Raw genomic sequence first — 26672 nt, 5'->3', positions numbered from 1 at the left:
CCCCTGACGAGCAAGACTGGCAAACTGGTAACAATGGATGAGGAGAAGGTTGAGGTACTCAACTTTTTTGCCTCAGTCTTGGCTGGCAGGCACTCTTTCTTCCCACACCTCCTGAGTGGATGGACCACAAGACAGGGACTGGGGGAGCAAAATCCCTCCCACTGTAAGAGAAGATCAGGTTCATGACCACCTGAGGAACTTGAACATACATAAGTCTATGGGACCTGATGAGATGCATCTCAGAGTCCTGAGGGAATTGGCTGATGTAGTTGCCAAGCCACTCTTAATGATACTTGAAAAGTCATGGCAGTCAGGTGAAGTCCCTCGTGACTGGAAAAAGGGAAACATTGCACCCATTTTTAAGAAGGGTAGAAAGGAGGACCCTGGGAACTACCGATTGTCAGGCTCGCCTCTGTGCCTGGGAAGATCATGGAAGAGATCCTCCTAGAAGCTATGCGAAGGCACGTGGAGGACAGGGAGGTGATTTGAGACAGCCAGCATGGCTTTACCAAGGGCAAATCCTGCCTGACCAACTCCTTCTGTGATGGAGTGACTGCACCAGTGGACAAGGGAAGAGCTATGGATGTTGTCTGTCTGGACTTGTGTAAGGCCTTCGGCAAGGTCCCCCACAACATCCTGCTCTCTGAATTGGAGAGATATGGATTTGATGGGTGGACTGTTCCGTGGATGAGGAATTGGTTGGATGGTCGCATCCAGAGGGTAGTGGTCAATGGCTCAATGTCCAGATGGAGATCGGTGACACATGGTGTCCCTCAGGGGTCTGTATTGGGACCAGTACTGCTTAATATCTTCATCAGTGACGTAGCGGGATCGAGTGCATCCTCAGCAAGTTTGCAGATGACACCAAGCCAAGTGGTGCAGTTGACATGCCTGAGGGACAGGATGCCATCCAGAGGGACCTGGATAAGTTCGACAAGTGGGCCCATGTGAACCTCATGAGGTTCAACAAGGCCAAGTGCAGGGTCCTGCACCTGGATTGGGGCAACCTCAGGTATCAATACAGGGTGGGAGATGAAGGGGTTGAGAGCAGCCCTGCCGAGGAGGACTTGGGGGTACTGGTGGATGAAAAGCTGGACGTGAGCCAGCAGTGTGTGCTCACAGCCCGGAAGGCCAACCGTATCCTGGGCTGCATCAAAACAAGTGTGGCCAGCAGGCTGAGGGAGGTGATTCTGCCCCTGTACTCTGCTCTGGTGAGACCCAACCTGGAGTACTGCGTTCAGCTCTGGAGCCCTCAGCACAGGAAAGACGTGGACCTGTTGGAGCGGATTCAGAGGAGAGCCACAGAAATGATAAACCGGGATGGAACACCTCTCCTATGAGGAAAGGCTGAGAGAGTTGGGGTTATTCAGCCTAGAGAAGAGAAGGCTTTGGGGAGACCTTACTGCAGCCTTTCAGTACTTAAAGGGGGCTTGTAAGAAAGATGGGGACAAACTTTTTAGTAGGACCTGTTGCAATAGGACAAGGGGTAATGGTTTGAAATTAAAAGAGGGTAGATTTAGACTAGGTATAAGGAAGAAATTTTTTTACAATGAGGGTAGTGAAACACTGGAATGGGTTGCCCAGGGAGGTGGTAGATGCCCCATCCTTGGAAACATTCCAGGTCAGGCTGGACGGGGCTCTGAGCAACCTGACCTAGTTGAAGATGTCCCTGCTCATTGTAGGGAAGTTGGACTAGATGACCTTTAAAGGTCCCTTCCAACCTAAACTATTCTATGATTCTATGAAAATGAAGAAGGACTCTTACATGTCATGTTAAAAAGACAAATGGGATCATAAAACAGCAGAGAGAGGAAATAATAATGGAATAATCAAATAACTTAAAATCTCTTTTGTACTTGGTACGTGGTTTCTGTGGCTTTTTCTGGTAGAGATGGTGGTGGGGTGTCTTTGACATGAAGAACATGCTTAATTTCTGTAATTTTTTTGTATTTGACATTTCTCTCAAGCTATCAAGTGAGCTGTTGCTTGTATTGAACAGGCCTCTATTTAGAATTTTATTTTTATTTGTATGATGATATGTTGTTTTTTTTTTTCTAGTAGAGAGAAGGTAGACAGCTACTACTGTGTCCTTTTCAATGATGAACATCATTCTTACGATCATGTCATCTATAGCCTGCAAAGGGCACTTGGCTGTGAACTTGGTGAAGCCCAGTTGCATACTACTGCCATAGATAAAGAGGTTAGTGCATTCTGGATATGGGAAAAAGTCACTTTTTAATCATTAAGAAGCGCTACTATAGTCTCTTGATTATAGAATCTTTGTTTCTTCGATGGTGGAGCTTGAGGAAAGAGAAAGGCATGTTGCAGAGTAAGTGTTAATCAGTACTTGCTTCAAGAAAGTTTTTAAACTGTACTAATTTTTTTCTTCAGGACAAAACCCCAGTTTCTTGAGAAAAGGAAGAGCTAACTTATCCAAATTTGCTCCTTTCATGTTTGGCATATTTTCTTACCTTTTTTTTTTTCTTCTCAGCCAAGATTAATGTATTATCTTAATAGTGTTTGTCTGAAAAATATGTAAGTCAGTAATATGCATATTCAGTTACATTTGATCAGAAATGTACCTTAGATTTTGCAAGAGTTAGTGCTTGTTCTGGCTCAAGCTTCATTTGAAAATCTTAAAATTAAGCAAATGAAACCAGGAAGAATCCATGAAGGAACGTGGATGAACCTGACAATTTTACTACTTCATTTTTCAAATTAGTGTCCTATGTAAAGACCTTACATTAGCGATGTAATTTTTTTTTTTCCACTGGGGAAGAAAAAAGCAAGTTCAGGGTTTGAATTATCTTAATTGCAACCATATTTTTTCCCCCCTCACAAAACCATGAAACCTACATGCTTGTACATGGAGAAACTTTGTCTATAGGTGTATATGTATTTGTTTTATATTTACAAATAAAACATTTTACTAATATTAAACCTCCCTTTTTAATCTGTAAAAACTGTGTTTTCTTTTTGTGTTTCTCTTTGTTCAGGTAATGAAAGTTTAGTAGTATTTAGTTAGTAGTGCCAGTCTTACGTAATTACAAGTCTTGTCCTGCAGTTGCAGGTTTTGTACAATATGTATATACATGCATGCTTATAGAGTAACTTTTAAAGGTTTCCATTATGAAGGTTCCTTTTGATTGAAACCTAAATTTTAGATCCACAGTTGATTGGACTTCTCATTTTACAAAGCACCTGCTATAGCACAGGGCTAGGTTATATTGTTTTAATTATAACGGTTCCACAACATACACCTACTTCCTCTCTTCTTGTGTGAAATTCTGCTATTTGGAGAACTTGTTTTGGAAGTCCGCACCCTGGATTTCCTTTGAGTGGAATTTGAGGTCTAAGCTGGACCTGTTCTTGGCTTTATTGAACAAGCTGTCAAACCCATGCCTGTAATACACCCTGCTATTTCATATACAAAAGTAAGAAATAGTAGGAGAGATTGTAGAAAAGCAATTCAAGATGAGTGTACTTCGTGCTAGGAAGAAAGTTGATGTGGTTCTTATTTAAAGTATTCTGCAGAAGTCCCTCTCGTCTGTTTTAATGTGTACGTGAATTTTCCTTATCTAATAATATTGAGACACCCAGACTTTACTGTGTTGTTCCATTGTTAATTTAATTAAAATAGCTTTTTTCTAAAGATAATTATGTTAATTTTGATTTGCTTCTAGATGTCTAAAAGCACCACGAGTCATGTTGGTCCCCATTTTTCTTTTACGTATAAAAAACATAGCAAGAATCAGGCTTGTGCCATTTTGGTTTTGTTTTATATTGGTCTCATGCTCAATATTTTCTTCAAACAGGGTCGTAGAGCTGTTAAGGCAGGACATTATGCCTCTTGTCAGGAAGCAAAAGAAGAAATCAAGGTAACTTCCTAAAATATTTTTCTCATTTAAAAAACAAACAAATCAACTTCATCATTATTAATACTGAAGACTTATTTGTCTCCTGTACAGTCTTTAACTTAGTACTTCCATGCTTTTATAACCTGCCTGTGAACTTTTTAAAATTGAATTTACGCCACCACATTTGGCATAGATAGATAGAGATCTTCAGAAATAAAACGTCAAACTGATTTCTTTTTTTGCTTGGGAGAGGTAATGGGTGGTGAAGACAAATATGAAAATTCATGTTAACTTTATTTTATGTCTACTAATATTTACCCGACTCCTAGAGGCATTCTGAAAACGTTTCTCAACGACCACTTCATGTGGAGGTTCTTCATGCTGATGTTATGGCTCACCAGAAGTTTGCCTTGCGCCTTGGTTCTTGGCTGAACAAACTCATGAGCTATTCAAGTAAGCATAATTGATTTTTGTTATGATAATGCCATGTCAGTATTTGAATGACCTAATTATCTCAAAAAATGTCTTTAGCAGTGTTATATATGATATTCCCTTATTAAAATACTTTCACATTCTTCCTAATTAGTAAATAAATAATACAGTAGTATGGGTGCTGATATACGTCAGTATGGTTATGAACAGCAGTGCTTTTCTGTTCCTTCTTGCTAGAATAAATGTCTTTCCCTGCTTGAGCTCTGTCTGTTCCTCTAGAATTTTTATTACCCTCAGTTTCAGCATCACATGCCCTATTTCTTTGCTTAAAAGCTGCTCTCCCCAGTGCTGGTGGAAAGCTTCAGAATGTCTCCATCAGTGAAAGCATACATCCTCTGGGGTTGTTGAGCCTGGAGGCGAGAAAGCTGCGGGGAGACCTTATTGCGGCCTTTCAGTACTTAAAGGGGGGGGTCTACAAGAAAGATGGGGATAGTCGTCTTAGCAAGGCCTGTTGCAACAGGACAAGGGGTAATGGTTTTAAACTAAAGGAGAGTAGATTTAGACTGAACACAAGGAAAAAAATTTTCACAATTAGGGTGGTGAAACACTGGAACAGGTTGCCCAGAGAGGTGGTAGATGCCCCACCCTTGGAAACATTCATGGTCAGGTTGGATGGGGCTCTGAGCAACCTGATCTAGTTGAAGATGTCTCTGCCCATTGCAGGGGGGTTGGACTAGGTGACCTTTAAAGGTCTGTTCCATCCCAAAGCATTCTATGATTCTCTGCTTGAATTAATTCCTGCTTCAGGTTTGATAGCTGTGATTAATTAGACAGTGTTAGTAAAAAAACCAACTAATCAAAGGTCTTAATTTAAAAATTTGTCCAGTAGTGGAAAGTCTATTTTAAGCTTTCAGACTTCGTTCTGGTGTTTGATGATGCTCATGGTTTTAAAGACTTCTGAATGAGTCTAATTTTGATTTCTGTTATTGGGTTTTGTCATACCTGTCTTTTGCTAAACTAAAGCTGTTATAAAATTTCTTTTCACTGTACAAACATGCACAGATTAATCTCCTTTCATTGCTTATGGTCCTTCTTGATAGGGTAAATCTGCTGGTCTGCTTTAGCCTCTTTTGTAAGCTTGAATAATAAAGTGAATTTCTTATCTTTTTTTCTGAACACTTACTTTCCAATCTTTCCCTTGAAATACATATATCAGAATTGTACCTTTTTGTAATTCTTTAAAATATTTTACAAATTTTAGCTTTCTGTTCTTTTCAACTTTATAGTTATTTCACTGATGGTATTTTCTTGCTGGTCTGAATGCCTCAGACAGTTTTAATCAGTACAAGTTTTGTACAATGTGGTTTATTTCAAGGGTTCTAGTGAAAGTTCAATTTTTATCCACATTTTTCTTCCTCGGTAGTTTTTCTTCTTATTTTCAATTTTATGAGATTGCTCTATTTAAAACACCAACTGACAGCTAATTATTCAGCTGTTACCATGTGAGTATAGACAAGTCAGTGTCAGTGCCCCAGCAAATCCCCAAAATTTTAGGTTTTTAAGCATTATGTTTTTAGCTAATAAGCTAAAACTAAAAAGGAGTCTCCCATGTTGGGTGTAGCATTTTGGGTTAGGAAATAGTTATAGGTTAACTGATATTTTAATATGTTTTATGAGAGTCTTCAAGCACAAAGACTGAAGTCTAACATTCCTGTCCTTGTCCTTCTGGATTATATACATAGAGCCTGATGTTCTGTACTCAGCTGGAACTTTTTGGTGGTCTGGTGGTTCCTGTTCTTTTCCTGGTTTTGCGTCAAGTGGTAGAACACAGATCAGGAAGCATTCAATGCTACTTATTTCCAGGTTGTGAGGAACTTGATTCATGACACTCTACTTTTCCTTTTGAAATTAGTAATGTAAGAGCTCATTTCTGAACATTAGTAATGCGTAGGTGACTCTGTCATGTTGATCCCCAAAACTGCTTCAGCAAGCACTGTATTTACTGATAGGTGCAAGAAAAAATAAAATTATGTTCTGAAATTCTACAAAAGACTGACTTTCGGGGCCCAAGGCAGGTATCAGTGTAGATTTGCCTAGCCTGTGCATTTCTGTGCTGACATAGTGAACTCTTCTTATGGATCTGCTTTGCAAAGCTGTCTAAATGCTTTTCAATTTAAAGTACTTTTCTGCATCACTGGATTTATTAAATAATGTAGTTAAGAATAATAGGAAGATTTAGTAAGGGGAGAGTATGTGGGAGTATGTTCACTGAGAAAAAACATTGTTAAAAAATAATCCATACTTAAGTGCCTTTTTTAAAAGAACAGAATTCTGTAATTTTCATTTTGTTGGCTCATATCATTTAATTATCAAAGCATTCTTGTACAAATGAATAGTTTTATCCCTATAGGTGACTTTCGCCAGATCTTTTGTCAAATATGTCTCAAAGAAGAAGCTGGATCTGAAAAGCCGTGCTTCATAAGCAAGTTGATGCTATGGGATGCAAAACTTCATAAAGGTTTGTGTATCTGTTGCTGTAAAGTGAAGAGGCAAATTAATTTTTCATGTGTGTAACAAATGTGTAAAAGTAAGTGCGTGCTATGCAGGTGGAGTTACATTTCTTTATAGTTTTTATGTTATGGTTTTTATACAGCCTTTATTTTTATGGCTGAGATAATTGATATTTTGGGTATATATTTGCCTCCTAAATTTTTCCTGCTTTATATATTTTGAAGAATCTTTTCACAAGATGTAGCCTGACTATGAGTGGCTTGATGCTTACCCCATGTTTTAAATATGTACCAATAAATGTTAAAAATGGAACAAAATATATTAATAACTTTGTTCATGTACTTTGTAAGCATTTCAAGGCTTTTAATGATTTTTTTAATTGTAATTCAACAATCTGTTGCTCTTTTCCACAAAAAGCTGCATCTTAGTCCAATAAAGTGACATGCATTGTGTTGGCTCTTCACAGGGGCAAGGAAGGTTCTTCATGAACTTATCTTCACGAGTTTTTTCATGGAAATGGAATACAAAAAACTTTTTGCTGTGGAATTTGTGAAGGTAAATGGTTATTTGGTTTTTATGCTATGAATTTTTACAAGCTTTGTTAAATTTCCCTCAAACCTGAAAATGGTTTCAATACTAAATTTTCAACAAGCAGAGCTTCAACAACTAGCTCAGCCTTTACAGAGTGTATAGAGCGACCAATGTAACTGATTTGTTCCTTATAATCATGTAGGTATATGTGCTCATTTTGAATGCAGTATTGTTAGCATCGTGCGTACTTTTTGAAATGGCAGATGAGCTCCAACTGAAACTGGTCTTTCTTTTTAAAAATTAGATACAATAGTTAAGAAATACACAAAACATAAGACTGAGAGTTTTTTGTTTTAGGGTGAGACTTTGTAATCCGGATAAAGGTGACTGACACTTCATGGTTTTCTCTGGACTGAAACAAAGCAAACAAAGACTTACATTACTACTTGCGCACATCTTTTATAGACAGCTATGGAATAACTATTCATGTAGTTCACTGCAGGAGGAAGACTTGTTTTATAATAAGTTTAATGTCTTTATTGATCCTTTAATTTCTTTTCTTGGGGAAGATTGTAGGAGAAAAAATATTTTTGGTTTCAATCTGGCAGAACAGTTAAATTTGTGCTTATCTTCAGTATTAAGGCAGTGGGGCACATATTTAATTGCTTTGGTGCATTGAGGACATTGTGCCGGTTTTGTTGTTTGAACTGCTTCAAGGAGGAAGGATATTGAGATGTAATTCTTGCAAATAAAAAAGTAAAACAAGTGTTAATCAAAAATGTTTATTTATTTAATTTCCCCAATATTCTCTTTTCCTAGTATTACAAGGCATTGCAAAAAGAATACATCAGTGATGATCATGACAGAGTTCTCTCTGTGACAGCGCTCTCAGTTCAGATGTTCACTGTACCTACTCTGGTATGTACAGCCTGTCTCCACTAGAAATGTAAAATAAATTTGAGAATTGCTAGCAATACCACCTTTGCAGACTGCTGTACTTGGCAGAGAGTCTTTATGCATTGCTGAGTTGAATGAGATTTGTTAAGGCCAATATGAAAGCAGAAGCTTGAGTTTAGGTGAAAATTCATTACAGAAGATAGAGGGAATGCAAATAAATAGAAGTTTTCGGCAGCGTCTTTCTCTGCATTAACTTTCTGTGTTCATTTACTGTTTACCTTCCTATGTAACTTTAAAAACTTGGGGGGAGGGGACAAAAAATGGTTATATGTCTTTTTGAGGGGGGTGAAATATGTTAAATCTTGTGGGGGTAAAAAGTATACCTGTAGGTTTTAAAGGTTATATGTTTCTTGCCTGAAATCCTAATGTAAAAGTCCTTTTCTATGTGATCTTTCTAGAAAAAATAGCATGTCTGTTACATTGAAGCTGTCAGAGTGAACAAACATGCAAAGTTGATAGAAATTGTGTTCATACATATTAAATACTATGAGAGTTTTGTAGCTTGGACCCTTTATAAATATTTAAAATAATTTCTAATCAAAAAGACTGGATTCAAATGAAAAATGATTTTGACAGTTCTCTTCAACAAAAATAGGAAGAAAAATTTTTAATTTTCTTCTTACAGGCCCGACATCTTATTGAAGAGCAAAATGTAATCACCACCATTACAGAGACGCTCCTAGAAGTGCTTCCAGAGTATCTAGACAAAAATGACAAGTTCAACTTCCAGGGTTACAGTCAGGACAAACTGAACCGGGTATATGCAGTAATATATGACCTCAGGTAAGTGTAAAGCTGAGAAGCTAGAGCAATTCTTAGAAAATTTGCATTAGGATGAGGTGTTTCAATTCAGGAATTTGATGATAAAACTGCTTTGAAAGCAAACCCAAACCCCTCAAAAACCATACATGAAACGGTAAAGTTTTATTTTTCAGTGGAAACTTAAAATTTTCAAATACCAAAATTATATTCTATAAAGACAATTTTTTATTATTTTCACATATATCATTCCATATAAGAATTGTGTTAATAAACAAAACATATCTACTGTAAAACAGTATGCAAAATTTGGCTTCTATTCATTATCATTCCGGGAAAGCTGCATAATCCTCATCTGCATACCATTTTCCACTCTTATATCTAATAAACTGAATAATGTAAAAGCAAACCACCCCAAATACCTTGGAATTAAAAGATCTGTTAATTTGAAATGATAGAGTTGCACCAAGCAACTCTAGTGTTTGGTGAAAATTTTAAGAGGAGATTGAGATGGGGAGAGTGATATAAAGTGATGATGCAGCTGATTATTTTAATACAAAGAACACCTTAAATACAAGCATAAGCAGAAGAGAAGTCTGAGCCAAAGGTGATAATGTTTTCTTTGGGGACAGGTATGTCTTAGTCAGCAAGCCTACAGTATGGACAGACCATCTGAGGGAGCGGTTTTTAGAAGGATTTGTTTCTTTCCTAAGGATTCTAACTTGCATGCAGGTACAACACATTTAAATAATTTCTTTCTAATATGCTGTTATAAAGATATTACAGCACTTTTTGTTTGCTCATCTCTTTGGCCATAGCAATATTGTGGATATAAACATGCAATTAAGATGGTAAATTCTTCAATCCCTGTCTTGGGTGGGTGAAAAAGTAGTATTTACTTTATAGAAGTAATATTCATCAATTTTAGCTACATGTATCTGAACAACCTGTATCTTGCCATTTGCTTATGGGATTTTGTGCTGTTTTTGTTCAGCCTGTGATCACTGATTTAGCTTGAGTATTTTGTGGCATCTCTGTTTCAGGGAATGGAGGAGATAAAAAGACAGATTGGTCAGCACATTGAGGTGGACCCTGACTGGGAAGCAGCTATTGCTATACAGATGCAGCTCAAGAACATTCTTTTGATGTTCCAGGAGTGGTGTGCCTGTGACGTAAGTATATCGGTTGTCCGGGATTCTTACATGCATGCCTTTTGTGAATATTCCTGAGTGCTTTTTAAAATAGCAGCTTTTTAAAAAAACTCACTATTGTTCAATACAGATCTCCACAAAAAATGAGTCTAAAAGAATTAATCTCTGGTGTGACAAAGAGAAGGGATCTCAGAAGAATATAATCTTCTAGCTGACAAAGCTGCACAGGGTGTCAGGCAAATCATAAAGAGAAAATACTTCTCATAATTCAAGATTTTTGAGAATTAGGTTCATGGTATCACTGTCAAGTTTTAAGGTTTTGAAGCACATGGTGTTCATTTTTAATTGCAAAAGTGGACTGCAGAAACTTTGTGCTAACTGTAAGTAGTCTTAATCAGTGCTGGAGCTCATCCCTTTGCTGGCAGAAGGGAGGAAATTGTACAATTCATTAACGTAAAGATATTTTGAAGTAGTGGTTTTTTTTTTTTTTGTGGTGGGGTGGGTATTTTTTTCTTTTCCCCACTAGGGAGAGAAAGGAGGACATTCAGCATTCAGGAACTTCTTGATCCAATTTGGGGTGTAAACTATGCAAAATATTAAAATATTGCAGCTTAAATAAGTGCACAGATTTTAAAGCATTCGACAGAGCAGCTTTTTTGAACAGAAACATATCCTCAGTTAGTTTTAGTGGATGCTCCACTACTCCAGTCCAGTACTTCTCAGTATTAAGAAACAGAGTAGTAATTATATTGTGGATTTTTATTAACTGTTTATGCCAACAGAAAAAACAAGTGAGGAATTTTAGTACATATATATGACTTTTAAATATAATGTTATGCATTTATTTTAAATTCTAGGAAGAACTGTTGCTCAGGGCCTACAGCGAATGTCATAAAGCTGTGATGAGGTGCAGCACAAATGGCCGCTCACGGGAAAAGACAGTGTTTCACTTGTGTGGCCATACTCTGGAGAGCAGACCTTACAGGGTGTCTGCAGATCCTGTCAGCATACACTTACCGCTGTCTAGGACTCTTGCTGGTAGGTGGTGTGTTTTGTTTTGAATGCTGTTTGAATTATATTTATCATCCATCTCTCTTTCTTTACTCTAGAAAGCATTTAGATTAAGTGTTTCACAGATCAGTTGCTCTCTGACTTTCTGACATTCTCGTGATCAGGCAACCCTGTTCCCCAGGTGTCCCACTAAGGGAAAGTTTTTCTCAAAAAAAAACAAAACAAAACAAAAAAAACCCACAAAACAAAACCCAAAACCATTTGCCATGAAGGTTGGGGTTGGAGGACTTTTTTTTTTAAACAGGGGAGAGATGAGAAAGTCAGGCGAGAAGGAAAAGTTTCATGTTTTAATGAGATCTTCAGTTTTCTCTGGACTATTTGAATTTATGTGGTTGTGTTTCTATTTCTACCTGTTTTGCCTGAATGAATGTTCGTTATTACTGTAGCTCAAATTTATTTTCCAGCCACATATATCTTAGGACTGTTTAAAATGCTCCTTCTAAAAGGCATGTTTGTAGCATGCCAGGAGAGGTTTCCAGTCAGAATACAAAGGACCACAGCAGTGGGTGATCACCACTTTCTCTAGAATACAAATGAAATCATATGCTATTATTAAGCTGTAGACTCTTTATCACATCATTTCATACCAAGACACCATCTGTTAAGCCTTGTAGTCTTGAAATTCAGTTATTAATGGCATATGATTTAAATGTGAAATTAAAATGTTGCTAATACTATTTAGCATCTCAATTTAAATGGTTTTAATGAATTAATTAAATGAATAGATTTATTAATAATGGATTATAAGATTAGTAAGAACTGTTGTGATAATGTAATAGATCTTCCATCTTAAAAAAAAAAAAAAGGGAAGAAAGTAACAAGTCTTTCCTCAATAAACTCGGACTTTTTTTCTGTAATTCTCTGAGTTGTAGATGATTTAGTTAACATTTAGAATGGGTTGGAGGAGAAACTTTACCAATTTTGATTTATTTTCTAATTTTTTTTCTTATTGGTTTTGTAGGTCTTCATGTACGATTAAGTAAGACTGGAGCCATCTCAAGATTGCATGAGTTTGTTCCTCCTGTAAGATTTTTATTCCCCCCCCCCCCCCCCCAAATGCTTCTTGTGATTTATACTCTGGGAAGGAAAAAGCCTAAAGTTATATCCTGTAACTTTCATGCTGCACACACAAGTTATTTTGCAGCTGTCAATGTATCTTTGTTCATTAGGACTTATGCTTTTAAAATCACTGACAGACTTATTCTTGCTTGATTTTTTTTTTCTTTTTTTTTTCTTCTTTTTTCAAATTCTAGGAAGAATTACAAGTGGAGCTGCTAGTAGAATATCCTTTGCGATGTCTTGTCTTGGTTGCTCAGGTTGCTGCAGAGATGTGGAGAAGGAATGGGCTCTCCCTGATAAGTCAGGTACTCCCTAGAATATTTAGTAGTGAGTTGGTCCTAATGGTGTATGCAAGTGTTTCTCACTAATGCTCCCCGTGGTGGTTTCATCCAGTGCAGAAAGATGTCATGGGGGTCATTCCTACACTAAATAGAAATGTTTCTAGGTGGGAATTTAGATGACTTGGTTTTATTTCCAGCTTGGAGTCAATGGCTTGCCTCCCTGTATTAGACAAATATTTTCATCTTTCTTAATACTATTTCACAGAGTCAGAAACAGTCATAATGTTACTGACGTCTACTGTAAACTACTTTCAGTTCTGATAAAGAAATCACTGTATAAATACTGTTAGTACTGTTGCTTATAAGTGTTAGAAGAATTTTAATCTCATACTAAACTTTTGAGGGCCATATAACTGGACATAACAAACATTTTATAATACTTGCGGGCTTTTTTGTTGCAAGAGTAAAGGTGAAAAGAAGAGTCTGCCCTTAAGTACTTGTGTTTTGCCTGGTTTGGCTTCACTTCCCCCCTCCCCCCCGACAACAGAAATTTTCTGTGTTTACCTTTTGCAGGACCCTTTGGTGAAATCAAAGTAAATATTGGTAGCCCCCTGTAGAATTGTCTGTCTGATAACTGGGGTAGGAGAAGGAGGATGTTTTGACTTTAATCAGTAGCAGCCATTAGAATTATGTTGTCTTGGAAGGGGGTATGAAGAAGTACAGCATAGACTTTCTCTGGATAGGTGAAAAAAAATTTTTCACTTCCATCAAAGTACGTTTGTTTCGAAGGAAACACGGGACTTTCCCTTACTCAGTAAAGGTGCTGTACAGTTTAAAAAAGCCTTAGACGTGAACTGGTGCGCATTTGATAGTGCATTACTTTGCATTACTTTACATTACTTCTCTACTTGAATTTTGTTTTCCTATTTCTCAGGTATTCTATTATCAAGATGTTAAATGCAGAGAAGAGATGTATGATAAAGACATCATCATGCTCCAGGTATAATGTTTTGAATCATTGTTTGCTTGACTTATAAAATTTTCATGGAATTTCTTTTAATTAAATTCATATGATTTTAAAACTTTTTCTTGGTAGAAGTATTTTTCATAATTAATGAAGACCTGTAATAGTAACTGATGTTCATATTAGCTTGGGTTTTTTGATAGATAGGTGCATCTCTTATGGATCCAAACCAGTTCCTCCTGCTGATACTGCAGAGATACGAGCTTGCTGATGCTTTCAAAAAGATCAAGCCCACCAAAGATCAGGTAGGTGGCAAGTATTTCTGTTGATTAATTTGTTTGCTTTGAGTTTATGGAACATGAATAAGAAAAACTAGCTACTGTTAATAACTGCATTTTTATGACCACACTAAAAGTCAGTCAACATAGGACCTAGTTGTTAAATAAATTATTTTGTATTTGGAATTTGTAGAGGCTTACTCAAAATCAACAAGCAGGTTTTGCCCTCTTTTACCTTTATTTCATAGGGCATCTACCAAAATCCACGTAAATGACTTCTCTATAGAGAACTTCTATGTCTTTTAAGCCATATTATGTGTTCTTATTTTGGCTGGAAGTTTCTTGGATTGTTGTGCCGCTTCTGGAGGCTTGAACTTTCATATAACCCTTCATTTGAGATACATTTTTAGCTGTTGTTTCTTGTCCTGCATGTGAATCTTGCACTTCAATTGCAGAATAACATTTCCTCTACAAGCGCAAGCATTTTTTCCAGCTTGTTAGATTGGAGGTTTCTTCTTACGGTACAGTGCTTCAGCGAAGCAGCGCATTTGAAGGCTGAGCTCAGTGTTATTTGACAGATTTTCCTGCCTTTTTTTTTTTTTTTTAAACTGCTTTCTCTAATTCTTGTAGGATTTGATCAAACAATGTAACGTGTTAATAGAAGAGATGCTACAGATTCTCATCTATATTGTGGGTAAGTTTCATTTCTGTCTGTTGTACTAATGAATTATTACAGTTTGACAAAACAGGCTTGATGACTTTCATAGATGGTATGGAGAGGATACTGGAGAATGCCTGTTTTAAATAGATGCTTCAGTAACACAAGTATTGTCAACTGGAAGCATTAGGGGTTGCATAGTGAAAAAAGCTGTTAGATAACTTCATAATTGGCTATTAAGTAGAATAGGAAGAGAAACTTTTATCTCAGCCCATTTTGTTAGGAAGCTAGGCTAAAAAACATTTTTCCTCTCAGACACTTGGGATAGGTTTCTGGCAAATGCAAACTTATCCTATGAAATATCCCAGCAGTAGCATCACCTATGTGCAAAATTCAGAATTGCTTTATAACTGTCATATTTGCCCTTCTTCTCCTTTTGATTCACTCTGGTAGGGGAAAGATACGTGCCTGGAGTGAGTAATGTGACAAAAGAAGATGTTATCATGAGAGAAATCATCCATCTGTTATGTATTGAACCAATGGCTCACAGTGCAATTACCAAGTCCTTGCCTGAAAATGTGAGTCCTGGTTTATTTACTTTTTTCCTTAATTTACCTTTTTCTTGTTTTATGTCTCTTTCTTCTTTAACTTCCATATCTTTATATGGAAGCATTTAATTTCTGATATAAAGCTCAAATGATGGTTTCAGAATTACAAAATAGCATGACAAAGGGACTTACAAACCTTACTGATGTAAAGGGTAAATGTCATGGGTTCAAGTATGGTCTAATCTGAAAAGGCTCATATGGGGATTGTGCTTTTTGATGAAGAGGTGGAATTTTTTAGAATATTCAGCTGTAGTTCTCCTAGATTCAAAAAGAAATGTTTTAAAATTATTTTTCTCTTTCGGCCCTGTAGGACCATGCAGCTGGATTCCATTTTGCCCTGTGTACTATCAATAAATTTGATCCTATAATTTTGATCACTTAAACCTGTGCAGATCCAGTGGAAGTCAAGTATTGTACAGGTCTATTCAAAAGCACGGATTTCCCTGCCATTTTATTCAAACTGTTGAAGAGTCAAGCAAAGGAGAGGGATGTGGATTAGATTTTATAGCCTATGCAAGTTTTCAGGGCTGGCACTCAATGCAAAAAAACTTCATTTTTATTGTAAATTAAATAGCATGGAATAGTATCAGAAACCAATAATGGGTGATCCGCAGTGACTATTTTAAGAGACTAAAACTCTGTTTTCTCCTCCATTGAGGTTGGGTAAGGCACTGCTCTGTTTCTGGAGATCAGCTCCATTACAAATAAAACTTTACATGATTAAATGAAAGTATTATTTGCCTTTGGTGCTTCCTCGTAACTTGTCAATTATGAGTATCTGCTTTCTGAATAACAGCGGGCAAAATATATTAATTCATGAATTAGGGAATTGATCTAAATCTGTATGTCTATTTTTGTTACACCTAGCCTAATACTGAAGATATTTGAATCATTATATATTTATCCCAAACTAAATTTTTTACCAGGAGAACAATGAAACTGGCTTGGAGAATGTAATTGATAAAGTGGCTACATTTAAGTAAGTTCTTAATATTGTTTTATAAGTAGCTTGAACGTGAAATAAGATCTCTTAGATTATATGGGTTAAACAAGCTGCACTGCACAGTCTCTGTTCAGCTAATATTTGGTGTCTTGAAATATATACACTTTCAAATATGCATAGGAAAGAAAAGTATATGGAATATCCGAAGCTGCCGCTTCTCTCCTTTTGGCCCCCTCTTTCTTCAAATTCAGTTTGAGAAGTCTCAGGAGTTTAGTAATCTCAAGTCTTAGTGGGAAAATCTTCAAAAGTTTTTATTTTATTTCAAAGATGGTTGGAAACCTTAACAACTCATTGTACCATTGACAATCACCACCTCATCATTGATTTAGATGTTATTTAGTTGCTAACTTCCTTTAACTTTGAGATGGGAGTTAACTTTTTTTAACATACATATATATATGTGTGTGTGTGTGCGCAAATATAGAACAATCAGTTGTAGAAGCTGAGAAAAACTAGCTCAAATGTCTGCTATTTTTGTCACAAAAATGTCTTGGAATTTTAATTATTTTAGTATACCTTATTTTAAATTTCATGTGGCTTGCTTGTTTATGTTTAATCAAGGGCAACTATAGGCGTACCTAGGAATTTTGCGTTGGGAATTATATAGGAGGTTCAAAAAATCTCACTGGCTAGAAAGTAGCTGTTTGTATTACTTGTTTTGTACCTTGGTTAAAGCAAGCGATGAATTTTATATAATAACATCCAATGTCTGAAATTCTAAACCATAAAGTTAAAACGAATTTACCTGTCAGAGGCTATATGGTGTGCTGTAGATGGTATAGACTAGAAATATTTTGCTGCTGGGTAGGATTTACAGTAGTAAACAGTCTTGAAAATTAAAGACTGATAACTGTACTCACTCTGTGCTCTTTACAAGTTAATGAAGCAACCATCACTATTCCACTTCTCATTAGCATTTCCTTAGAAAATAAATTGTGTTACTGGTTTGTTTACATTCAAAGATGTGTGTAATCTGTACGTCATGAAATATTTCTCTATAAGGAAACCGGGTGTGTCTGGCCATGGAGTTTATGAACTGAAAGATGAATGCTTGAAGGAGTTCAATATGTTCTTTTATCACTATACTAAGACACAGCACAGCAAGGTAAGCAGTGTAAGATTCACTCTCAAAGGTTAAAAAATAGTACATACTTATCGATGTCTAAAGAATTTTGCTGAATCAAAGGAATTAATGGAATCTGAAGAAACGGTTCAGTAAAGGGCATATGCAGCTAACTTAAAACCTAAACTTCTAATGAAGTTAAGATCGTTAATACAAATTGACATGGTATGATTTGCATTAGTATTTTCCCTGTGGCGACTTCTGTATTAGCTCTGTTAACTGTTTATGCTAAGAACAAAATATGATAAGAATTATCTTTGAACTGGAAAACCCCAAGCTTTGCTTTATAACTCTTACTGAGGAAGCAAGTATGTCCAATTATTTCTCTTTACTACAAATTGAAATGCAAAATACAATATTGTTAAACAGATTTCAGACAAGATTCTAGTTACATGACCAAGTATTGACTACGTATCTTGCCACATTTCTAGTTTAAGGTTTCTCATTGTTTCATTACGTGCTTCTGTAGAGATACTGATATAACAACACTGCTTTTTCTGTAGGCTGAACATACACAAAAGAAAAGAAGAAAACAAGAAAACAGAGATGAAGGTAAAAACTTGAAACTGAAGACTCAACAAATGTGATAATTCAGTAGTGTATGTAGTGCATATAAAATGAGCTTTGCGAGATGTCTTGTGACTTAATTGTGGATAGTTGAGTTCATATTAAATTTGTTGTGATTTGTAGTAATTGTAATTAACTAGCACCTGACGTTTCTTTTTGTTTTTTTCCTTTTTGTAACACAAAGGTAAGAGTTTTGGAATTGTTAGTTTAATTTCCATGTAGACAAATAAACATGGCATAGTACCCATTGACAAAATGAACAACTTAGAGTTTTTATGGCAGAGTAACTAGGAGACAAAAGGTTTTTTTGGTTTTGTTTTGGGGTTTTTGTTTTGGCTTTGTGAGTAGTTTATGTAGCACAACATTGAGACATAATAATGCTATGTAGAGAAGGCTGCCACGGGAACTAGTGCACATATCCGTTTTGTAAGGAGCTTGAGACTTAAGTTTTATAAATCAAAATTTTCTTCTTTACAAGCTGCAAATACATATAACAATAAAACCCCATGTTTCTATTGTAACACAAATGTTGTTATTTCCCTTTTGAGTTTACTTTTGCCCATTCAAGTCACGAGCATTAATTGAGTTGATTTGAGGAAGATTTTGTAAGCTGAACGAATAAGTACAATGAACAATTTAATACAATCAACTATCCACTTGCTTTTGTGAGTTGCAACAGATATAATTATTTTTCTCTTCCCAGATTGCCCTTCCAGTTGAATACCTTAATTGTTACTTCCTACTCGAAAGCATATTTTGATTTTTCTGTACAATCAGGGGCACTACAGCATTTCATACCTAAGATGGTTAAAATTCATTCTGAGTAGATTTTATTTGCTTTGGGTTCCTTTCAGTTGAAAAATTGTGGAACTGAAAAAGAGTACATTGGCATTGTCATTTAGGAGGGACACAGTTAAATTGGAAATCACATTCTCTTTGGAAAAAAAATGTGATTTCCTTCAGTTGCAAGTAGCTCAGAAGATTATGACAGCTGGAAAATAATGGGGAAAAAAAAAACTTTGGATTACTTTTGGTTTCTTCCTCCACCGCTTATTTTTTACAGTTGACAGACTTTCAATAGTACCTTCTTAATTTCTGCCACACGCACCCCTCCCCTCCCCCTCCCCATTTACTTTAGTAACTTAAAATGTTAGCAGGGACATTTATTTTGTAGAACTCTTTAAAAAAAATGCAGATATTTAGATGTAGTTGTCAGAAACTCACATTCATGTAATCGGACAATACAGTTCCAAAATACAAAGATAACTGTTCATGTTGATGTGTGTTCCCTTGAGGCTACCCATTTTGTTGTAAATACTTCATGCGTATGTTTTTATGTGGCTGTGTTGTCTGTTAGTAACTTTTTATAATTCATTCAGTCTAAATTGTCAAAAGATTGATGGTTTCAGAGACACTGCCTTCATAGAAGTGTTTTGAAAATAGGCATCCAGGTACCAAAGGAAGACTTAAGTCAATGCTTCCAGGTAGGGCAAGGCTGCAGTGTTAATTGAGCTGCTGTTAGTAGATGCCAAGATTCCAGGTGGCTTCTGGGTGAGACACCACATCACACAGTTTCAGTATCAGCTCAGAAAATGTATATAGCTAGAAATGATCAGAATGCCCCAGTAGCAGGAAGAATTTGGAGCGCCAGCCATATTAGGCATGGGACACTGTAATGGGAGACACCATACTCTGGGAGATCTGCTGCTCAATCTTGTTTAACTACTTGAAAACTTCATAGCTGATGCAAAACACAAACACTCTTATTAGTGATACCTAAATGATAAGGCAGTGCAAAGTATTAAAGATTTGCATTTATAGATACAACTAAGTACTTCTGATTGATTGTTTAGCTTAGTTTGCATGTGTTTTATGTAAGAACTTACTAAAAGTACTTAGTTTTGCTAAAGATAAAAGCTGACTTAAGTGAACAATTGTGTTTGAGAGTGGCTTTATTAATTTAAAGGTCCAGTTGTTCTTTCACTGGAATTACTATGTTTGCACTCTCTACTTTTTGCCTGCAATATTTGAGATGCCAGTTTGTTAATATATTTGCACATCTCCATTTTCTAGCATTACCACCACCTCCTCCTCCAGACTTCAGTCCTGCATTCAGCAATGTGGTGAGGATTCTGAACTGTGATGTTATGATGCACATACTGCGGACCATTCTTCAGAGAGCAGTAGAACTGGAAACCCACTTGTGGACTGAAGCTATGATCCAAATGGTATGGTTAGCTTTGGTCTTCTTCCTGTGGTCATTCCTGTGTTGACCATGTTAACTGCTTATTATAAGATCAAAATGTTTGAAGATAAACTTTATCTTTGAATGATAAGAATTTACTTTTTGTCCTCAAACCTGTTTTTATAAATCTTCCTGACAAAGAAAATATTTCTAATTATTTATCTCCACTGTAAAATAGGAATGTGAAACACAGTAGTATTAAATTGGGAATATTCTTCAGTTTTCTGGTTTGCTTTTCCCCCTGTGTTGCCTCATTACTGAAGCTGTTTCAATATGTAATTCTCCTTACCTCATCTTTTTCTTCAAACTTCATATGCAAATAAGTAACCCTTTGATCATCTTAATGAAATTGGAGTTGCTTCATCTTGTAAGCTGAAAGTCTCCAAATATGTAAATGTCTTTGGGGCCTCAGTCATGAAATAATATAATTTTGTAAGTATTTAAACATTTCATTTTACACAGTGACTTTATGCTTTTAAAAAAAGGAATTACTGACATTGTTGAAGGTTTGTTTTGTTTTGTTGTTTTTTTGCGTTTTTTGTGGTTTTGTTCTGTTTTAATATTTATATGATTAGGACCTCAATTTACAGACTGATTGATTTAATCAGTTTTGTTATTTAGAGTGCACAAATTATTTAATTGCCATGCCCTACCTGCTAATCTTTTGGATTATGGAATTAACCAAATATTCATAGACTTGGATCAGCAAAATGTCAAGATTCCTGTGTTACTAATGTAAAGTGTGTGCAAGTCTATTAATTTTAGTGCAAGTAATATGCAGGAAAACTATTTTATGCATTGTTATTTCACTTTCCCTGTATGATCTCTGCACTTTTTCTCATTTCGCTGTTTTATCATGGATATAATCAGCATATAGTACAGAACTGTATTAAACATCCTTATTTTATACGCCAGTTTTCCAGACCTCTAACAGTGGATGAGATTTACTATTTTTTTCTTTTTTTAGGTGCTTCATCTCCTTTCTTTAGGGTTACTAGAAGAGAGGCAGCAGTTACAGCAGTCTCCAGAAGAGGAAGTAACCTTTGATTTTTATCACAAAGCAACACGTATGTTTCATTTTCTTTAAAAGGGCAGAGTAAATTAGGCTAACTTTATTTTGTAAGGACAAAAATAAACTAGAAGAAAGTGTTCAGTGATTTCAGTCAGAAAGGATTTACTTTTTGCTATAGAATTAAAACCTGCTGAAATTTTTTTTGGTTTTTTTTTTTTACATAATCAAGAAATCAGATTTGGACTAGCTTCCTTTGTTCCCAGTTGCCAGATATGTTGAAGAGGAGATGTGCTTATCTTTCTGGGAAAGAAATGGAAAAGTAATACTAGCGTTAGATAACTGAAAATGGTTCATCCTTTGCAAGAACGTTATTGAAATGGAAACTAAGAACTCCTTAAAAAATTACAATGGATTTAAGTGAACTGTCTCCATCTTTTGTACTCCTGAGCTGTACAAATATTGATTTACCTGAAAGTTAAAGCCTTTTCCTAGTGATAATAGAAGCAAAACTTACTGGCTATGAAGTGCGCTTTTTTCTTTTTCTCTACTTTTCCAAATCTCTACAGAGCACTTCCTAATCTTACATTCAAGACTAGTGAATGGGAGTTGGAATCTACATTTTCTAAATAATCTTCCATCTTATCTAGAGTTTCTGCTTCACTGTGTAAGAATAAATTACAAAAAATTCTATTATCAAGCTAAACATAATTGTCACTTGAGAGATGACACAGAGATAAGAATTGTGAAGTAGAATCATAGAATCATTTACATTGGAAAAGACCTTTAAGATCATTGAGTCCAACTGTTAACCTAGCACTGCCAAGTCCACCACTAAACCATGTCCCTAAGCACCACATCTACACCTCTCGTAAATACCTCCTACATAAATAAATAATTACATACATAAAGCTACTGAACTGCCTTTATTTAGTTTTTAAAAAATATTGTGTAAAGAGGTGTTACTGAGTTTGAAAAAGAATTCCATTTCACTTTTTAAATTTTTTTTCTTATTGTTGAGCAAGAAGTATTATTACACTGAATGTATTTCTGTTTAAGAAGCTTCATGTCAACTACAAGAATACACTAAAAGTAATTACAATTGAGATGTTCGAGAATTCTTTGCCCGCTTTAGTTTTGCATAACCAGAAAAACTGACGCCCTATTTATACATAAGGGATGCAAAAATAATCCATGTTTTTGTAAGAAAACTCGTACTGAGAAGTGATTTTTTTTTTAAACAAATAAATAATTTTTCCCCCCTAATGTATTTGTCTCACTTCTAAAAATGTGCAAATTAATTTCAAATGGAAAGTGCTGCAAAAGAAATATAATCGAAGAGAATGTTGTCAATTTTAAAGCATGCTTTTGTTAGAGAGTGGCCTAGAATGGTATGAACTGTTACCAAGATGTGAGGAAGCAAATAATTATGGTAATTATAATAGTTTTTGTGATAGAAATAAACTTGTGCATATGGAGCTGTTAGCAAACTTAAGTAAGCTATAAGAGCTTTACTGCTTCTCCTTGAAGCGAAAGGCAATTCTGTTTTTGTCTGTACTTCTGCTCTTGGAAGTAGCAAAAATCATTGATCTACAAGGGGGAAAGATTATACTATGTTTAACTGGAATAAACAGATGAAATGAAAACAGAAATGTAACTACACAGGTTGTGTTCATGTGTGTGTGTTATTTAATTAGCAATATTTTAAGGTATGTCCATGGTTGTAAATACATTAAAATGTCGAGGGTGTGTTTTTCCCCGGAAGACCGATGCTTTTCTATTTTTCTCTCCTTTGTAAAGGAATGGGAAGCTCAGCCTTGAATGCTGTGAACGTGTTAATGCTTCTGGAAAAATTAAAGACAGTTCCTCAGTTAGAGTCACAGAAGGACACAGTCAATTGGATACTGCAGGTACACAAGGGGGAGAGAAGTATGATCTGATTTTAGTAATTTAGACAGCATTTATGAAAGATGTTATGATTCCTACGTGTAACCCAGTGTTTACAGCTGCAATGATTTCTTGAGAAGCTGTAATCTGTTTTAACATTTACTTCACTGCCCCAGATGAGATGGCTTCTTGAATACTGCGTTAACACAAGGCATTGTACTTGCTATTCCTACTTTGAAGTATTGGGTCAATTTTTGCTTAGCTAGTTCATTCCAGTAATGACACTTTTATACATCAACTTTATTCCTCATATTTCTGTTGCAAAATAACAGCAAGTGATAAGTAGAAGTTTATTAATGGGGAAATCATTTTAGAGGCTGCTTGTATTAAGACTTGAGTCATACAGATCTGACTAATGGCCACATTGTACATTTGACCTGTGGAATTTTTCCGTCCAACTCCCTGCCATTACCCAGTAAGAGATGGGAAAAACTTCTAGAGCTGTGACACCTTCTCTAACGTAGGAGGCTGCCGCTTCTGCTTAGCAGGAGTACTACTGTCCTGTTCCCTTTTGGGCTTCTTGATTTAGGTGGCCTCTTGGTTTAGGTGGCAAATGTAGAAGACAGTGCTTTTGGAAAAGAGGGTAAGAATCCATAGCAGGATTCCAAAACTATCCTCGGCTACTAAAATTGGACTATCCTGGTACACTATGGAGGCAAGTTTGAAAGATTTTTTTTGAGAAGTTATTCTTCTGAAATTCTAAAGGCAAAAGTAAAAATGTAATTTTAAAAGTATATTTAGCTTTTTAATGATACATATAGGAAATGTAGAATATTTAATATTATCAAAACTTCAAGATGCTTATTAAAGACAGCTGGAGAAAGTAGTAAATGAAAATTGAAAGCTCAGTTTTAACTGAGCATATGCTGGAAAGCTTTCTGTTCCAGATGTATAGGTTTTTGCATGGTTTTAGTGACTGTTTCCATGGGATGATCCACATCTCTCCTACTTGAAATAAGCTAGCAGTCTCTGTCCATTCTTCTGAAGTACAGATGCTTCAGCTGCTTAGCAGTATTAGTGCTAGAAGACTAGAAAATTTGGAAAAATTTTACTTCCCTTCTTACTAAGTAGTGCTCATCAGGTTTAGGATACAGACACAGGAGTGTTACAGGAGTGCACATACAGTCTCCATTAGATGTTTTTGTTATTGAGGAGTATGGCAGTTGGTTTCATATGAAAATCTGAAAATAACATGAAACTAAATATCAAGAGCTTTAATCCTGTCTGTATTGTAATAAGAGCCAAATCATGTTTTATTTTTAACATTTAATCTCTATTCCTAGATGTTTGACACAGTGAAAAGATTGAGAGAAAAATCTAGTTTGACAACAGTAGCAGCTACATCAGGCTCAGAAGCTACAAAAGGTGATGAGGTAATAATAATAAAAAATGTTCAATGGAAACCTTGTATTTAATGCTTTGAATGGCTGTTTTCAAAAAGGTGCCTAGATTTATCGTTACCTAAAATGATAATTTTTAAAATATTTCATTTCTGATATATTGCCTACAAAATAGGATTTAGGTTCCAAGATTAATATTTTTAATAAATGAAATTTATACCAAGCATGTTTCATGGAATTATCAGCAGCTAATGTGGTTTTGGTTGTACTTCCAAGTTAAGTGAAACAACCGAGGGGGGGGAAGAAGTAATTTGTGTTCATTTCTCCATTTCTTATCTTTATGATTTGACCACCTTTTCTATTATGTTGTCATTGTGCAATAATTAGAAATACAAATCCATTTAAAATGATGTCTTTTAATTTATGTGACCTACCAAGAGGTTAATCTGCTTTGCCTGGATTGTATAAAGACATCAGGCTTAGGTGATTATTCTGTCTGTGTATCAGTCTCTACCCCCTTTCCTCGAAATAACTTTTGAATCCAGTGGTCAAATGACACAGTGAAATGGAGATTTCAAAGATTACTGTGGTCCCATGAGCATTTTGTTTTGTTTTAAATTGGCAGTTGAATAGAAAAGAAGAATCCGATTACCCTTAGTGTGCAAAGACAGGCCAGTTTGCTCTTACACATTCTGTTTGGCAACAGCTTGCTGCCAAACAATCTCTTGGCTAGTCGTTGCATGCATAGCTCTAAACTTATCACAGCATATGCTGTGTTTCTTTTTTGAGAAAGCTGTTATATGATATCTGGTAAGGTAAAGGAACAAAATACAAAAGTCAGTAAGAAATGAGACTCTTACAGTTCCAGTACTTGTGGAGCAATTTGTTGTTATTGTTTCGTTTCCTCAGAAGTAATGGTATCGTGAATGGAAGCAATGTGTATAATGTTGAATTTGTGCCTTAATTAATTGAATAAGAGGAATTAGGTTCTATATGTTTTAAGTCTAGACGTGTTTTTTGAATTCTGCACTTCCAAAGCATACAAGTAGTTTGTTTATAGTTTTTGAAAACATGATAGGTGAGGAAATACTGGAAGAAGAATAGTTTTCCAGTCTACAATAAAGAAGAATAGGGGAAAAGACAATCCTCAGATGCATAAAATGCTGCTACAAAAATGTAGGAACTATCTGTTTGCTGTGTCGTCCATAGATAGTTCAAGATCAAATCTTCTTAAATTCCTGTAAGGTGGGTACTGAATACTCAGTAGAGGTTTCGTTTATGGGGAGAATAACAAAACACTGGAGGAGGCTTATGATGCTCACCTCAGTAAAGTTTCTTAAGAATAGACCGGCACCTAATTAAAATGGATCACATATTATTGATCCTGTCTTTGGACAAGGGATTGTACTAGTGACCTTTTGTGGACCCCTGAAAATCTCTTTCTTCTGACTAGGTTAATGAACCTAGTCAACATTTAAGATTTTAGTGTTACATTTTTCAGATCGCAGTTAACTTTTTTTTTTAATCATTAAAGTGTTGTCAGTTAAGGAATTTGATGTCAGTGGTTAGAATGCATATAGTTGGGGAAGGATTCTTCTCATTTTTTTTGATGTTCTCTGTTGCCTGTGATTTCTTTGTTCTATTTTATTGTAAGACACAGAGCACTCAGGATAAAGAGAAAGCTGAGCGGAAGAGAAAGGCAGAAGCAGCTAGGTTGCACCGTCAGAAGATAATGGCCCAGATGTCTGCACTGCAGAGGAATTTTATTGAAGCCCATAAGCTCCTGTATGAAAACACACTGGAGGCACAGGCAAAAGAAGATGCTATTATGGAGGAAGAAAGGTAAGAAAAAACAGACATCCAGAGTTCTGGTGGAAAGAGTTCATTACCTGCTACATAAGTTCATTATGCTACATAAAAATTTTGAAAGTACGTTCAAGGGACAGATTGCATCAAGCTGCTGAGTTGACAACGCTGTAATTTTGGAGGTGACTGTCTACCTTATATGAAAATTTAAGTATTTAATTTGGAAAGAATCTGAAAGCCAATATGCCTTAAGGTTAAGTTGCAATGAAGAAAATATGCTTCTTGTAGCTCAAGTCACTGATATTTCTGTTCATTAATTTTTAAAATCTAATTTCATACTGAAGATGTTTGGTTTATATTGGTTATAATTTTGTTGGTATGGATTGCTCCTGTTCTAGAGATGCTTCAAAAATATAGTATACCTAATACGACTCACGATTTTGGTCTAATAGGGGTTGCACAAAACTAATCAGGAAAATAGAGATATCTGCTGGAAAAAAGTGCACATCACTTCT

General features: G+C 35.7%; 1 protein-coding gene across 5 annotated transcripts in view; it reads left to right on the top strand.

Annotated features, from left to right (window-relative positions):
* The window catches only part of UBR1 (ubiquitin protein ligase E3 component n-recognin 1), a 75298-nt gene that overhangs the window by 25880 nt on the left and 22746 nt on the right, over positions 1-26672 (top strand). For 2 of the 5 annotated variants that reach the window (XM_087746336.1, XM_087746341.1), the window contains exons 6-29: positions 2059-2200; positions 3816-3878; positions 4187-4310; positions 6700-6807; positions 7267-7355; positions 8151-8249; positions 8914-9071; positions 9680-9779; positions 10091-10219; positions 11056-11236; positions 12231-12292; positions 12523-12633; positions 13544-13609; positions 13777-13878; positions 14482-14545; positions 14963-15087; positions 16044-16096; positions 17123-17225; positions 17747-17795; positions 19884-20038; positions 21023-21122; positions 22865-22974; positions 24295-24384; positions 26006-26193. In XM_087746336.1, coding sequence (XP_087602462.1) covers positions 2059-2200; positions 3816-3878; positions 4187-4310; positions 6700-6807; positions 7267-7355; positions 8151-8249; positions 8914-9071; positions 9680-9779; positions 10091-10219; positions 11056-11236; positions 12231-12292; positions 12523-12633; positions 13544-13609; positions 13777-13878; positions 14482-14545; positions 14963-15087; positions 16044-16096; positions 17123-17225; positions 17747-17795; positions 19884-20038; positions 21023-21122; positions 22865-22974; positions 24295-24384; positions 26006-26193 — 2571 coding nt within the window. The remainder of the gene's footprint in view (positions 1-2058; positions 2201-3815; positions 3879-4186; positions 4311-6699; positions 6808-7266; positions 7356-8150; positions 8250-8913; positions 9072-9679; positions 9780-10090; positions 10220-11055; positions 11237-12230; positions 12293-12522; positions 12634-13543; positions 13610-13776; positions 13879-14481; positions 14546-14962; positions 15088-16043; positions 16097-17122; positions 17226-17746; positions 17796-19883; positions 20039-21022; positions 21123-22864; positions 22975-24294; positions 24385-26005; positions 26194-26672) is intronic. The other 3 variants (XM_087746340.1, XM_087746337.1, XM_087746338.1) reach the window with 3 other exon arrangements.

The sequence above is a fragment of the Nipponia nippon genome, unplaced genomic scaffold (genome assembly GCF_047370975.1).
Source record: "Nipponia nippon isolate SJK-2023a ecotype South Korea unplaced genomic scaffold, ASM4737097v1 scaffold_10, whole genome shotgun sequence".
Taxonomy (NCBI): domain Eukaryota; kingdom Metazoa; phylum Chordata; class Aves; order Pelecaniformes; family Threskiornithidae; genus Nipponia; species Nipponia nippon.
The sequence above is the reverse complement of the archived record's forward strand: the minus strand, read 5'-3'. Positions and strand labels throughout refer to the sequence as shown.